Here is a 15,686-nt window from a genome sequence, read left to right on the forward strand (position 1 = left end):
ATAACTGATCCCTACTTTCATAATAAACCAATGAAAAATAACAAAGATCAGATTAGATTTGTTTGTTCTTTTTTTCCTTGAATTTATTTTAAATGAACATAAACCATTTACAAATTTATAAATTCATTAATTTACTAATTTAAGGTTATAAATACAAAATTTTCAAAGTTTTTAAATATTATCACCTTTGAATTTCTATACACTTAATCTTCTAGTCATTAAAATTCCCATTAAATAAAAATCAATCTCTTGTTACAGTAAGTGGCATAGATATGTATTTATGAGAAAAGAACTTACTTCTTGGAAATCCAATTTTGACATATGAAATTAAATTAAGAAATACTTGTAACGGTTTAAATATTATACCAAAAATTTTGAACGAATTGAAACTTTCGAACAAAATAATTTTTTAATGGAAGAATTTGATTTCAGTTGTACATTAGACCAAATTCTCAAACGTGCATATTTTCATTTTTAATAAAGAACTCCTTATTAGGTAATAAAAATCTTTTCTTAATAGTTAGTTTTTTGTAACAGAATATGAACTAAAAAATATTGGCGCATTATTTTTTGTGACATAAATGTAGCATTGCTCTTATTTCTTAAATTATAATATATACACGGCATATCGCATGTGCTTTCTCATATCCTTGAATCACTTACAAGTTGGATTTCACTTGCATTGTATAAATGTCACTGCACCACACTTCCTTGTCCAACAAAGCGATACACTTTTATTTTACAATATCCTTGTTCTTCGGAATGAATATTATCAGAATTATTGAGACTGCAAAACAAAAACATTACGTTAACTTATAAATGTGTGTGTAGAAAAATGACTTTTTTCTACACACAGAAAAATGAAATAACTAATAAATGATTTTATAACGCTATAAAACAGTGTAATGTCAAAGATTATATTCTAAAACAGGAAGTTCAAAATAAGGAAATAATTATTCACTTCGTTTCCGAGCTGCGCATAGATAGGAAAGAATTTTATTCTTAGCGAATTAATTGTAGCATTTTGTCAAAATAAAGGAGATCCGGCATATATAATTACACGTAAATAAATACACAAATAATACGTTAACCCATGTTTTCATATATTTTCTTTCAAAAAGATACTTGGTCTGATTTGCAAGTACTTCGTTTGATTTTTCAACGTCTAGTAATAAAAATTTAGATTTCATTAAAATAGAATTATAATGAATATTTTCTAACATGAAATTTGATACGAATAAATTATTGAAAAAATAGTTTAGTTTTGTTTTAGGGAAATATAGAATACTGCTTTAAAAATTACTTTGTACGTTGCAAATTCAGTGATACCACAAAGAAAATAAAAGCTTTTGCTTCTTCTATATGAATTGAAATTGACACTATAATTGACGTTATATGTATATACCTATTAAAATGATAGCAAGTGACAGAATCGCAGTAAAACAGCCTGAGTCGAGTAATACTGGAAACAAGACATTGCCTAAAAGAGCTCCGATGCGCCCTACCATCATTGCCAAGCTTACGGCCATAGTCCTAAATAAAAACGTAATTATAGAGTTCATTTGTTTTTTAGCATGACTCATTTTTACATGATAGAATTATTTTATTATTTATTATTTATAGAAAATTATCAAAATATTACTATTTAGAAATAACTTGGAATTTTTTACATTTTGGAATAGGATGTAAACTGATACTTCATTATACGTATGATCTAATGAAATAATAGTTTACCTGAGTGATGTAGGAAATAAGTCAACGCACATGCTAATGACTAGAGTGCACGTGGTACACATCAAACCAACAAAAAGGCAAGTCAAACTTATTATAAAAGTATAATAGCTCGCCCAATGTAATACCAATACTGCACATGTTGATATAGAGAAACAGGAATCTAAAAATTACAATAAAGTAAAATAATGGAAGGAATTTTTTCGACATCACTTTATTGATCTATCCTACATTGTTACGCTGCACGAGATACATGAAATATGATATTAAATTAACGAAGGTTGCCAAAGAAAGAGCATACTTCACTAATAGCATACCCATTATTAGGCTTATGTGAAAGCTCGAAAAGTCCTAATACCCCGAATTTTCGAGCTTCCAAGCTAGCCGGAGCTTTTAAGTTTCCAAGACAGCTTTTGAACTTCTGAGTTTTTAAGCTCAAGAAATTTTATAAAATAATTAAAAATTTTAAATTTACATTCACATTCAAAATATTTCATTTTTACTCATCCATTTTTTTTCACTTCAAAACCCGACATAAAAGCTAATTGGTAAAATGTTTCCAGAACTCAAACATGGAATAAATTAATAATTTAAATAATTAAGTATCATACCCAAAAAAACCATTATATATTATTGTACGTAACAAAGATATCGGCATTAACTTAATGTCCATTTATATATCATTTAGTCACATTTGCATAATTATTCGTAATATAATTTATGCCATACTTACACAATAGATTTTTATTTCCCATGCGATTGACAAGTATAGTTGCCAAAAACAGACATATGTTTGTACTTATGGAGACAAATATTGTAAATAAGTAAACACTACCATCAACGGGTTTCTGAAATCACATAAACAACTGTTTGGATAATATTTATTAGACCGCCCCTTAGTAAATGACCCCTTTTTATGCCTCTGATACTGACGAACGTTATTTTTTCAAGTTTATACTTTAATAGTATTATTCGTTGTTGTAAGAAGTTAAGTGATAATTGCTCATTAATACTGGTTTTAATTTATGTATGTAAAGTCATACGCTCGTGTATGATTATAACAATCGATCGGGATAGTTGGTATTTAATTTCTGTTAGTATTGTAATGACAGGATATTGTAATGACTGAACGTTTATCATACTAATTAATAATATTACGTAATGTGGAAATGAAAGTATTGTCATACTTGGATAATGATTTTAATCACTCAAAGCTTATCTGGACACAATCATTATCATCGCTACAGAAACAAACTCATTTTTGGCATAGTTAAAAATGTATTAATACCGATATCGTATAATATTTATATGGAGTTCATGGTAATAATTAACACTACCATAAAATAACATAATTTGAATTGTAATCTGTTGAATTTATATTTGAAATCTAATTATTATGTATCGCTGGTAATTATATCAAGACTTATGCGGGAAACCTAATGTTTTAATAGATTTATTGTTAATCAAGTTTTCATTACTGCGATATCACATGATTCGTCAACTTAATCAAAATCGCATAATTTGTTTTGCAGGGAAAATTTGTTTCAGGCCATATAGTTTTTAAAAAAGTTATTAAGTTAAAAAAGTACTTTTTTCATAAATATAAACTCTAAAACAATATAAAGTGTAAGTTTGCATAATTTACCGTTTCACACTCTTCATAATTTATTAAATCATTTGAGCCATTATATTGTTTGGGCAGATAAGTCGTTGAATTATCGAGAATGTTGCAGAATGTATTATTTAAGTTATCATCAGTACCATTTGAGAAATTATTCAATATGGTAAATAATTGAGGTTGCCACAATCTTAAGGTGTTTGCACTAAAAATATAGTTCGAATTTGATGATATGTACAATTTAAATGTTATTTAATTAACGAAACTTACGAAAGCATTCCTCCTGCTTGTATCAAAACTATTAGTAGTAACCTAACCAAGTATGATCCCATAAATAAAGGTTTCATTTGTAAAAGCCCTTTTTGGATAACAGATTTCAAACTTTCTGAATTTGAATTTCTTTCCACATATTGGCTAGAGCTCAATTCATTTTCCAACGATTTAATCTGAAAAAAAAGAAACAGCTTTTAAGGAATCCATTCAATCCGTAGTGTTATATTTTTACCGGATATTCTTCTTGTGGTACTCCATTATTCATAGAATATATTTTTTTAAGAACCTCCAAAGCTTCATCATTACGACCCTGGCTCATCAAAAACTTGGGGCTTTCAGGAAAAAAGCTCAGTCCGAGTGCCCCAATGAGAATTGGTATACCACACGTCGATAAATACAATCTCCATGAATTGAAAACGAACGTGTTTCCACCGATTGCAACAATCCAACTATGAGGTATAATTGCCCAAGCAAGAACTGAAAAATCAACGTTTTTTATTAAATTTCAATTCAAATGGAAATACTTCAGCCTTAATATTGTAGGAGATGTTGGTGGCATAAAAGTAAATATATTTATTTTGTTTGTTTTGGATTTCGAATGATGCAATGAAATTTATTACTGTGATAATGTAAGCTTTTCCTTGTCGACGTTTTACAAACGTTAATTAAATTAATACAATACCTGCGTTTATGATGCATCCTGCAAAGCAAGTAAAGCCAAGAACTAGCGTAACTCTAGGTCTTGCCCGCATACAATGAAATTCCGCACAGTATGTCATTATTGTAGCGTACGGGCCACTTATACTGAAAATTATGTTGTTTTAAATGTCTTCTAATTATGCACGACAAGCAGGAATACTCACAAAAATCCACTCATGAATTTGAAAAATACAACGGTGGCAAAATTTTGGGATAAACCGCATAATATATTACAAATTCCATCGGCAAGGAGTCCGAACATAAGGATTCGTCGCCTTCCCATTACGTCGGCAACGAAGCCCCACAGCAGAGCACTACTAACCATACCTGTAACCAATTGTATCCATGCATACAATTAATCCTCCAATACATATCAGTGTACAATGACAATTGAAAAACTTAAAATCGAAAGTAAAATCTTATGTTAGAAGCTGCTGTAGCAAGTTTCAGTTATAATAAAGCTACAGTCATGAAATATTTTTTCTTCATGAGAGATCGAAACAAACTTTTATTGCCGTCAGGGTGATAAATTTTAATCACGCACGCTATTTTCAATTTAATCAATAACGAAAAGATCAATTTATATTTGAGTTCGAGTAAAAACCGTAAAGGATCAATGGAGCTTGAAAGGAAATATTTCTATCAAGACCAAAGTTTTACTGAAACGAGAGAGAATATACGTCAAAGTTGAACTTGATCAGGATATCTCAGAAAGTATAGAATAATATTGATTCAGCAGTTAGCCCACATGCGATGGTTTATTGCCTAATCTGAAATTCTTTTAGATTATCTTAAAAAAGTTATCTTAAAACCATCATTTTTAATGTAAATATGAACATTGAACTAATAATAATTAATTAATTAGATTTTTATAAATGTAGAATTCTCGAAAAATAATGATCTATTGAATTCTTAAAGGCCAAATGCCAACAAATAGCATTTATAAAGTAAACAACGTCTAATTTTATAGACAAGAAAATAAAGGATTATCAAAATTCTAAAATTCAAATGACATTCTTAATTGAATATATGTGAAAATCCCCAAAACTTTTCAAATTCTAGTTACTCTATAATAATTATGCTATAATAAGGGCGAATCGAAACTTGAAAACGGTTTTCTGTGGGAATAATGATGACCTAAAATCTCCACTAGTTCTTCATAAATTTTATTGTTTTACAAAAAGAAGTTTTCTATATCTAATATATAAATAAATAGAACGTATTCTACTCCTCAATATCAATCTAACACAATTTTTTTTATTTCTGTGCCTTGTAAATACTCTGAGTGACAGACTTTTGTAGTGAGTATAGTCAGTGAACTCCTCTTGTTAAAAAGAGGCGCTTTTTATTGACACAACAAAAATACATTTCCGATTGATGTATAACCCAAAGCCAATTAATATTTTTTCTTTTTTTTTCACGTTTTGAACGGTACTTAAAAAAGTACTTAGTTGAAAATATTCATATTTTGTATCATAGTATTTGTAATTACTGTATTGTTACTAATAATTTGTTATATTATTATTCATAAAATTTAAAAGATAAATAAACTTCAATTATTGCTTAAAATGATTTGATACATTTTCATTTCAATATCTAACAATCTTAACCTATTAAAAATGACTTTATTTAAAAAATTTTGAGTTTAGGTTAATTATGTAGTTTTACAAGAAAAGGTTTTGAAAAAATCACGAGCTCATATTTTCTAATGCTACTCAAGCCAACAACAAGAGAACAAAAGATTTTAAAAGCTGTGCTTTAAAAAAAATATTTTTTTAAAAACAAATTTCAAAAGTTTAAGGACTTTGTTCATATATGTATCACTTCTATTCTATTTTAATCACAATATTATTTTAATGTTAATTAACAAAATTAATGTGATTTCACGTAAAAATGAACCATTCGTGTATTACTTAAAATTAGAATAAATGATGATATTAACAAGTCAACAAATATTGTCTGTTCTGACAATGCCTTGCCTGCTATTTTGCAAGCCACTTCAAGTCAATACACTCAGATTAACATATAGCGGCCAGTCTTATCACTATATATACTTGAAACTTGATTGAGACAGTAAAAATCTTAAACTATTATGTATTGTTCTGTTGTTGTATTACATATTGTACGCTATATTTTTTTGGTAATCTCGAAAGACTGTAGTCAAATGAATTGTACATTTTGCAATACCGGGACTCTTTAGGCAGATTGAAAAATAATATATAATGTATAAAATGCAATGCATTGATAGATTTATACATATGAGTGTGAGACTTTCTGACTCATGCAAGTTTTACGTATGTAATGATAAGACTGACCAATATGCGTTAACCTTAATGCTCTGACTTGAAGAAATTTGCAAAATAGCAAGCGAAAGATCATTAGTAAAAAACGCTAATTTTCAAGTGGATATGATAGTTATTGATTCTATCAAATAAATAAGAAATATGTTCTTTTTAAATTAATATAAAGAATATGCAAAATAGAAAGTTTTGATTAGGAAAGCCGTAGATACCTGCGTAAGTTATTCCATTGAGAATGCCTTTATGGAATAAACTCAATTCCAAGTCACATTCAGCTGACGGCAAAATCATGGACATATTAGAACTATCCAAAATTGATGCCCATGTCGCGGGGACAGCCGTAAGAAACAGAAGATAGTGAAATTTTCCATAACCGCAAGTAGCAATAGCTGTTTCAAAATCAGCTCCTTTTTCTTCTGAAATGTACGTTATTTCTTTCAGCGTTGTTCAATAGTAACTGACATAGTTGTTGTAAGCGAACAGTAGCGAACAAGCTAGTGCATATAAAGCTTCGATACTCTCATTAGACGCGTTCTTCACATAAATAATGTGTCAAAGTGATAGGCAACGGAGAAGTTAACTGTCTAGAAAACTTGAATTGCCCTCGAATAGAAAAGCAATTTGCTTCCGTACATCGAATGACATACCTTTATTTTTCACCTCAATGGTTTCTAATTGTATCGAAGGCTTTTTTTCAAGATCCATTTTCCCTAGCAAACGCGTTATAATTGAACTGAGAAGCGCGGGAACGCGCGATGTTTCTTTGAGCGAGAGATATGATCCGCGAGATCTGTCGCTTAACTGGCGAAATCAATTATTCTCGTCGTAGAATCTTCATATACCCTTCCCGATCTCTTTGGCGCGCACTCGCTCGCTTCTCGATCCACGACATTCTGCCGACACCACGCGTTCAAATCGAGACTTTTATCACGATGGTTTACTTATACAAATATTAGCCAAACGGAAAAAACACTTCTCTCTCCATCTCTCAATCTTCTTCATCAGTTGCAACTATTCGTTTGAAAACTCGATTGATCTGGCTTTGTCTTTAAATAAGTACGCGCCAATGCTGATCAAGTTTAGACTACACCATGTAAATTGCGCGCAACCAGTGATCTCAATTCTAACGTATTCGTTTTCTTTAACTCAGGGCAGGTGACAAAATAAGATAAACCTACGCAAGAACAATTAATAACTAGTTACGTCATTCACCAGAAATCTCATGTAATATTATTTCCAATCCCGATTCCAAAGTACATCATGCCATATTTTTCAGTAGTCATTCGTACTTGCTGTCCTCTTACTTTATACAACAAGCAATCTTACGATCGTGTCGAATAGTACATAAGTGAGAACATTTAGCTTTTACAAGAGAAGACAAGTAAAGAATACATTACCTATTTATTTCAGCAGCTATATTAATATTTTTATTTATTGAGCTTTCTCTAACAACAATATTTCTTTCTTATCTCTTACATTTTTCAGAAAATAAACTTATTAAAACTTTCAAAGTACAGTTAACAGGATAGTTGTATATTGTAGATAGTCCAACATTCTCGTTCGCAGGATGCCGCTAACACCAGAAAAAAACTTTCATTTCTTCGGTCAACAAAGTAAATGAGAAAGATTCCTGAAGAGCTACGTACCACAACAAACGACCATCGCAATTCGGCAGAAATTCCAAAATATTGAAAAAAGTGTATTAATTAATTGAGATGGTTGATAACTTGAATTATTAAAACTTCATATAAAGGTACACGTTGATTGGTCTAGACACCAACTAATTAGTCTATACTGATAAAATCATCGTCTAGTTTGGAAAAAAATCGATTTACCTTACTTAAAACTACACGATTTTATTAATTATTTCATTTTAACTAAGATGATCTTATTGTCGTGACGACGTGAAAAAACAGGAAGATTTGAAAATTCAAATTCGTAATAACTTGACTGTGGTTAATAATTCATAATCTTCATTTGGATTAGCTCATACGAGGATAGGTGTCCCGGTTGTCAAATAATACCTTGAAATCATTTAGTACCAGGCTATTCTCGCAAAATATCAAATGCTCAATTTGTCAATATCTTTTGAAGTAATCAAGTAAAGCGCAACGTATCTCACCTAAAGGTGAATCAGATGCATAGGGACAAAAACTTGAAATGAATATAAGCGCATATTTGGAATATTCTCTTAAATCACAATTCTCTTAAATCAAGATTCTCTTAAATCACAATTCTCTTAAATCACTTTTCTCTTAAATCACATTAATAACAAGCAAAAGATAAGACTTGTTAGAACGTAGTTTCAAACAATACCTCAGATATTTCCAGAGCTTTTCTTTATTACGAATGCCCTTGTCTTTGTACATCCAGGCTACTGTAAAATTCCAGAAACGAAGATTCACCATCGACACCGACTGGCAACAATACCTTTTAATTATCAAATGCTCAATGCATATTGAATAAAGATATTTCAAGTGTCGCATTCTTTGATGATTTAGATTGCAAAAGTAGATTTGTTAAAAAAACTTTTAGCCAGTGTAAATTACATTCTGGAAGGTTGTCTGGAACTCTGTCAATTATTTCAAAGTGCAATCTAGTTTAGAAAATTCAAAATGTTGATCATTCCTGCGTTGCATCCAAAAGATTTCGAATGACAAAAAGTATTTGTTAGAATATTTGTAGGAAATTGGAAATAATTTCACGGTATCATCATGACTGATACTTGCTTAAACAGCGTTTCTTGTTTCTTCTTGATTTTTTAAACTGAGCGCTTAAATAACCTTGTTTAAAACCAAGGAAATCTGTTCTAGTGAAACCAAGGTCAATGTTGCGTACTAATTAATTCACATAGAAATCATTGAATGTCATTTTGAAGCACACAAATGGCATTGTTTTTCTTACGTTTCAATTAGATATAATTTGTGATTTATGACTGCTCTCTACGACGTATCAAGCTTGAATTCTGTTTAAATGAAGCAAATGCCGTTATATATTGAGTACATTGAACTAACATCGCTACTCTCTGGCGTCTACCAACGAAAACTCACGCCATTTGACTCGATAGCCGATAGGCGGCCTCTATTAAAAATTAAATGGTATAACTCAGACTTTGTTCACCGCAAATAATATCTTACAACAGTCTGGATCTACTTTCGCTTCATTCTGTTATCTGTATCACAATGTGATGTCTTCAATTTTGACTTTATATATTTACTTAGAAGCTCGCAGCGATATTTGTGTTTAAGTGACAAACCAAGACAAAAACAGAATTGCTAAAGAAACGTAGGGAAACACTGAACAAGAATAGCTATATTTGAGTAATTCGATTTTCCAATGCATTGCTTCATCGTCATCTTTTTTATTGTTTTTTTCATCTCATTCCACTTATTTATCATCAAACACCTGATCAAATAATTTTGATCAAATTTTGTCGAGCGATGATTCTAATACAATCGTCATTTCAAAACTGTCTAGTGAATCAAAACAAGGAATTTAAATTTAATTGAATATGAAATGCTAGGAATATAAGACAGATTATAAAAAAGAATCGAAAATCCTACCCTAGGACCATTTGCTACTATTTGAACGTTTACAAGATTGGTAAAGCAAACACTTTCTGCCTTTTCTCATTCGAGAAAAAAAGCACTCTAGACTCGAAAAACTATCGGGTACAGATCTGGTCCTAATTATGTTTACATTGAATGGGCATAAGTCGCATGCGTACCACTGCAATTTTCCATTCTACGTTTACATTGAAATATTGTAGAAATACTCAGATGGAATTTCATAAAATCGTAAATTACCGTAAATCGATTAAAAAAATGTGACGATTGTTTACTGACTAACTGTCTCGCCAGGCTTTCTCAACATTGTCTCTGCTAACATATTATGAATTGCAATAAACCGCAAGTTCATTTGATTACTTTTCAAGATAATATTCAAAAGTAAGTACGCTATCACAGTATGAAACAATCAAACTAATGAACATGAAAGATTATTCTGACGACTATCGCAGACGTCATCTTCGTTAATCTGGTTCAAAGGAAATTACGGACTACTGAGCTAGTCTTGAATGAAATTTTTATCTTCCCCATCCATCTGGTACGTAATACACTGCGCTTACTTTACATAAAATGTCGTACTATGATCACATTTTTTATTATATATATATATATATATATATATATATATATATATATATATATATATATATATATATATCATTTAAATAAAACTGCGTTCAACTTACTTACGTCAAAGTTTTAAGCAAATACCTCATATTAGGATTTATGAAGTTTATTAATGAAATTTGAAATAACAACTTTGATTTATAGGTAAAGTCTAATGTTTTTGATTAATCGTTTTTCTTTAATCTGTTAAAGATTCCATTTGCAGAAAAATGTCCATACAGTAGTTATACAAAACTGGGGAAACTAATGATATTCCTGTGAAATACAAGCAGTGATAAGGCCCTCAATACGAAATAAAGATTAAATTTAATATAAATGACTCAAATAAATCAGTTAATGCGCATTTTTTGTTTAAAACAAAGTGTATTGATTTAAAAATTGAAAAATTTGAAAGAGTAGAATTTGTAGGGCTAGCGCATATAGTAGGACGACTAGAAACTGAAACATGACGCAAAACCGACGATGTCGGTACCCATGTCGGTCGGTACTGAATGCCGAGGATATAGTCTTCAGTAGAAAAGGTCGTGCTCTGGTGGATCAAAATCTGTTTTACCAGTAGTAGCATTGGATCGTTATTATCAAATATAGACGTTGAATCGGTTGAATCTTCGTCTACGACGAGAGGGCGTAACTAGGTAGAGCCTGGGATTCCTACCACAGGATGGCATCAAGAGCTACTGGAAAATGGCGTCCGGTCAATAGCAATCTGCACCCTCCATCGAAAGATAACTTACACCATACGGACCTATATACATATGCGTATATTACCCGTGATCGTGTATGTTCATACAAGGGGAAAAGAAAAACGGAGCGATATTCGTATTGGTGTGAGTGTGTATTTTACAGGCAAGCAAGGAGAGGACCGAGGAGAACATTCACAGTGGCTCTTTGTCGTACGCACCGTGGAGGATAGACACGTACGCAGACGCGCGAATCGGAGATAAGAATGCATCGACGGCGACGGCGGTGACGTACGCTGGCGTGACGTGTGTTGGTACTCGCCAGCAGCGTGTCTGCGTAAGAGAGACTGTACGGGCGCTGATTAGTAGGCCGGACTGTTCGTCCACTGCCGTCCCGCAGCGTGGAATCTGGCTGAAAGAGAAAGAAAGAACGGGACAACGGCGCCTTGGGCGTACGGCTAACGGGTTAAGCCGAATCTTGCAACTCGACATCGTTGTCACCACCCGTGGCTGTGAGCCCGTTGCTGTCTTCGCCTCTCCTGCACGCACCGACTCCAGTCTGCAATTCCACAGTGGCTCTAGCCTCACAGTAGTGCTCGCTATTGCCCGTTGTGCGCGTGTGCATGACGTAGCTATCATCGTGGAAGCGGCGAGGGAGCAGATGTTGCTGCTCGGTAGTGCCAAGAGTAAGCGACACTAGACAAAGTAGTGCTGCGGTCGGCGTGCAGGATGCACGAGGGGCTGGCGGCCTTGCGGGGCCGCGCGCGGCGAATTAGCTGTCAAGCGCGCAGCTTCTGCAGCCGATAGGTCGTCTACCGCGATCACGTCGATGCATCGAGACCCGGCTTGACACTAGCTGCTGCCCGCCGAGCAGAGGATCATCGCAGGGCAGTGCAGCGGCTGTGTGTATCTTCGTGCTAGTGCTAGTGCGGGCTCGCGTGGGTGGGCGACTACTGCTGTTGTAACGGCGGCAATTGACGACTAGGCGACCGGGCGAATCGACCAAGGCGTCAGAATGTCGTCCGGAGGTCCGCGGGTGCAACTCCAACTGGACAGTGACGACGAGTTCCCGTCTCGGCGAATGAAGCCTGGCAGTAATATGGGCAATGACGTCGACGAGATCGAGGTAATGGAGTCGAGCCTCACTGTCCCGGGCCCGGCCAACTCCACGGAGGACCATGGTCACGACGATTCCACCGACGAAGACCGTAAGTCGCCTTTCATTATGCACGCCTACTGCACCGTACACCCCCTTCCACTTCTTCGCCTATATTTCCGAGCAGCTCCACTAGCCGCTACTTATTTTAACGTCATTCGCTCCGTTACGGGGCTTCCCTTTCGATCCCTTTAAAAGTGTCTACCTCTACAAACATAACCTCCAGATACCCGTGCACACACCATACCTATACGAACGCGTATCCCTCGCCGTCTCGTCTCGGCCGTCGCCTTTCCCCGCAACAATTCACTAGAGTGTCTCCTTTTTCGCACTTAATCGATTCTTTTTGCTTTTGGGTTACCGCAACTTGATTCTTCCACTGACGAATGCGCCTTATAATTTCAACTAATTAATTCATCATGTTTTTACAGCTGTTTATTTATTTATTTACGGTTTGTTTTGTTTTTAATCAGTTGACACTGCAAAAGGAATTTTATAATTAGACTTATTGTTCGCACTTACCTGCACATGCATATACCTGTACAATAACTTTCTCATCGCTCGTGTCACCGCCGGAAATTCTATTTCGACATATTAGAAACTTACAACGAAAAGACTCATAATGATTGCGTATATAAGATGCACGATCGGCGCTTGACTAAAGAAGATCTTAATCAGCATAACCGTGAGATAATCCGAAATATACATTTGAAGGCTTTTACTTTGACGTCATGCTTCGAGCCAACACTCATGAATCAAGGAATGAAAGCGACCGTGCGTGGCGGCTTCGAGGCCTTTTCACAGTTGATGAGTCAAGTAGTCTTCAGAATAAATCCTAAAAAAATATATCAATTTACCTTCTCTGCTATAGCAAATGTCATTTAGTAAATTGTCTTTGTAAGCTCACTAAAAGCAACTACAATAAGTAACATTTAAAAAAAGAAAAAACCACTGTTCATTGAAATTTACAAGTATGCAATGATTCAGTATATCTTTTGATGTTATTTCAGATAAATCCATGGCTGGGGATCCACTCACAGGTTATGATGTAAGTGAACATTTGCATATGATTCTGTTATAATCAAAACATTGTTACATGTACCAAGCACTCTTTTTATACATAGTTAGGAAGACTGTACATTTTCAATGAATTTTTATAATCTAGTAAAATATTTGATTGCAGATAAGAAGTTAGACAAATGCTTTTTGTACCATTCACTTCAAATGCAATTAATGTTTTCAGGGCTTACATAGTTATGTTTTTAATATTTTTAATAAAATAATATAATTTAATAAATATAATTTAATAGAAATATCAGATATTTACCAGTAAGTTATTGCTATTTTATCACTCAATATGATTTTAACTTTATCATATTTTCACATTCAACAGTCAACTGTCAGAATGATTTTATCTTTAGAACACATCTCATTGATGATTCATTAGAAAATCCTAAACACTTGCATATTCAAAAGATAATAACCTTCATCCATATAATATGCATAAACAATTTTTCTTAACAAAAACAGCTGACTCTAAACTATGTCAGCCCAAAGACCTTCCAATGAAAACTGTAAGTGCAGTCTTAGGCCATTGTCATATTCAAGGTCTCTTGTTCCACTTTCTACTTTATAATCTATGTGTGTGTATATATATATATAAACACACACGCGCGCGCACACACACACGCACACACACATAAAACAGTGCTTTTGTTTTGTTTTATTAATATACAAATATACAAATAAAATACTTAAAGTATCATTTAATGAATAGTGATATAGCAAGATATTTATTATTATTATTATTATTATTAAAAGAAATTGAAAGTAACTCTTTTATTTTATTTAAACACAATATTATCCATTGCTAAATTTTATATAACTTTTTTGTAGACAAACATTAAACAAACTAACACTAACTAATAAATTTATTTTATTAAATTGAATAAATGACATTTAAAAATTACTTCATGTAAAAGTATGCAAGTTTATGTTTAACAAGAAACAATTGTAATACAAAATGAAAATAGTAACTTCATATATGATTAAAATGTGCATTGTAGAAGGTTCTTTTTTTAAACAATTCAAAATCCAATTGTGAATGATCACAATAGCAGAAATTATATAAAATAATATTCATATTTAATGTTTATTTTCATTTATTTTTAATATCCTGTATACCATAAATAATAAAGGTTAGAAATAAGCCCTAAAGTTAACAAACAGTTAATACCTTTCTCTTTTGATAAATTTTGGAACTTCAAACTTTTATTAAATATTACAGAAAAAAATGTACTGTTCATTGCCTGAAAAATTATCTTCCGCTGTAAAGGTAATTGTATTGAAGACAAGTGAATTTGTGATTAATGCATTTTTTGAGTTGATAGTTGAATTTATAACATAGATAGCAATTGCTGTGTACAGTTTGACTTCTTAGCTGCAACACAACTAGAAACGTTGAAATATATTCATAGAATACATAAAGAATTTTTATGATACAGAGTACAACTGCTCAATATGGCAGTGGAGGTCCTAGAACATCATCTGGTGTTTCAAGAAACAAATCGGAAAAGGAAAGAAAAATTGGACATCGAAGAGTGGGAGTTGGAGGAGAAATCACATACAAAAAGGTATGTATGTGATATATGTATAAAGGGTGCTATTGACTATTTAATAAGTTCAAAGTATTGTGTTGGATATCACTTATGTATAGAATCACATATTAAATGTTACATTCAGTTAAATAACTTAACTTCAGTCAATGAATTCATTTTAATTAAATATCATTTTAACTTCAAATTTATACATCAATAAATGAAAATCTTTTATAACTAGTTAATATAATTTTTTTAAAACATTTAAAGAAAAAGTTATTTTTAAATTTGAGGTTGATAATTACAATTGACTTTAGCAGCTTACAAATTCATTTTGACTCTTTTAATATTGTGCTAAGTTTTACTTTAAAGATTGTCCAGCTATAAATAAAGTTAACTCCAGTTTTAGATGTTTTGCAAACTTGTGTCGACAGTAGTA

General features: G+C 32.4%; 2 protein-coding genes across 12 annotated transcripts in view; one reads left to right on the top strand and one right to left on the bottom strand.

Annotated features, from left to right (window-relative positions):
• Positions 1-443: 443 nt before the first annotated feature.
• On the bottom strand, positions 444-7,496 carry LOC131667752 (synaptic vesicle glycoprotein 2B-like). 2 transcript variants are annotated; one of them, XM_058941411.1, is made up of 11 exons: positions 7,269-7,496; positions 6,834-7,034; positions 4,486-4,648; positions 4,305-4,426; positions 3,855-4,099; positions 3,620-3,795; positions 3,377-3,554; positions 2,465-2,579; positions 1,735-1,894; positions 1,406-1,533; positions 444-787 (listed from the first exon to the last, which is right to left on the bottom strand). In XM_058941411.1, exons 1-11 carry the CDS (start codon positions 7,324-7,326, stop codon positions 735-737), a joined length of 1,599 nt encoding a protein of 532 aa, XP_058797394.1. In that variant the 5' UTR covers positions 7,327-7,496; the 3' UTR covers positions 444-734. The 2 variants fall into 2 exon arrangements, with proteins under 2 accessions (XP_058797394.1, XP_058797393.1); XM_058941410.1 differs by having other exon boundaries at positions 6,834-7,037.
• Positions 7,497-11,591: 4,095 nt separating this feature from the next.
• LOC131667770 (phosphatidylinositol 4-phosphate 5-kinase type-1 alpha) overlaps positions 11,592-15,686 on the top strand; it is a 40,854-nt gene continuing 36,759 nt past the window's right edge. For 4 of the 10 annotated variants that reach the window (XM_058941445.1, XM_058941446.1, XM_058941447.1 and 1 more), the window contains exons 1-3: positions 11,592-12,702; positions 13,661-13,698; positions 15,155-15,283. In XM_058941445.1, coding sequence (XP_058797428.1) covers positions 12,510-12,702; positions 13,661-13,698; positions 15,155-15,283 — 360 coding nt within the window. In that variant the 5' untranslated portion in view covers positions 11,592-12,509. The remainder of the gene's footprint in view (positions 12,703-13,660; positions 13,699-15,154; positions 15,284-15,686) is intronic. The other 6 variants (XM_058941453.1, XM_058941450.1, XM_058941449.1 and 3 more) reach the window with 2 other exon arrangements.

This window comes from Phymastichus coffea, unplaced genomic scaffold (assembly GCF_024137745.1).
Source record: "Phymastichus coffea isolate CEN01 unplaced genomic scaffold, Cenicafe_Pcof_1.1 PCOF00070, whole genome shotgun sequence".
In the NCBI taxonomy this organism is placed as follows: Eukaryota; Metazoa; Arthropoda; class Insecta; order Hymenoptera; family Eulophidae; genus Phymastichus; species Phymastichus coffea.

What these genes read in the sequence shown, in the direction of transcription:
- LOC131667752 (XM_058941410.1), bottom strand. Translation starts at nt 7,326, where the DNA reads ATGGATCTTGAAAAAAAGCCTTCGATACAATTAGAAACCATTGAGGTG. An exon ending in TACCACAAGAAGAATATCCG is followed by an intron (nt 3,796 to 3,854) that starts GTAAAAATATAA and finishes CTTTTTTTTCAG; the next exon opens with ATTAAATCGTTGGAAAATGA. An exon ending in ACTTGCTATCATTTTAATAG is followed by an intron (nt 788 to 1,405) that starts GTATATACATAT and finishes TTTGTTTTGCAG; the next exon opens with TCTCAATAATTCTGATAATA.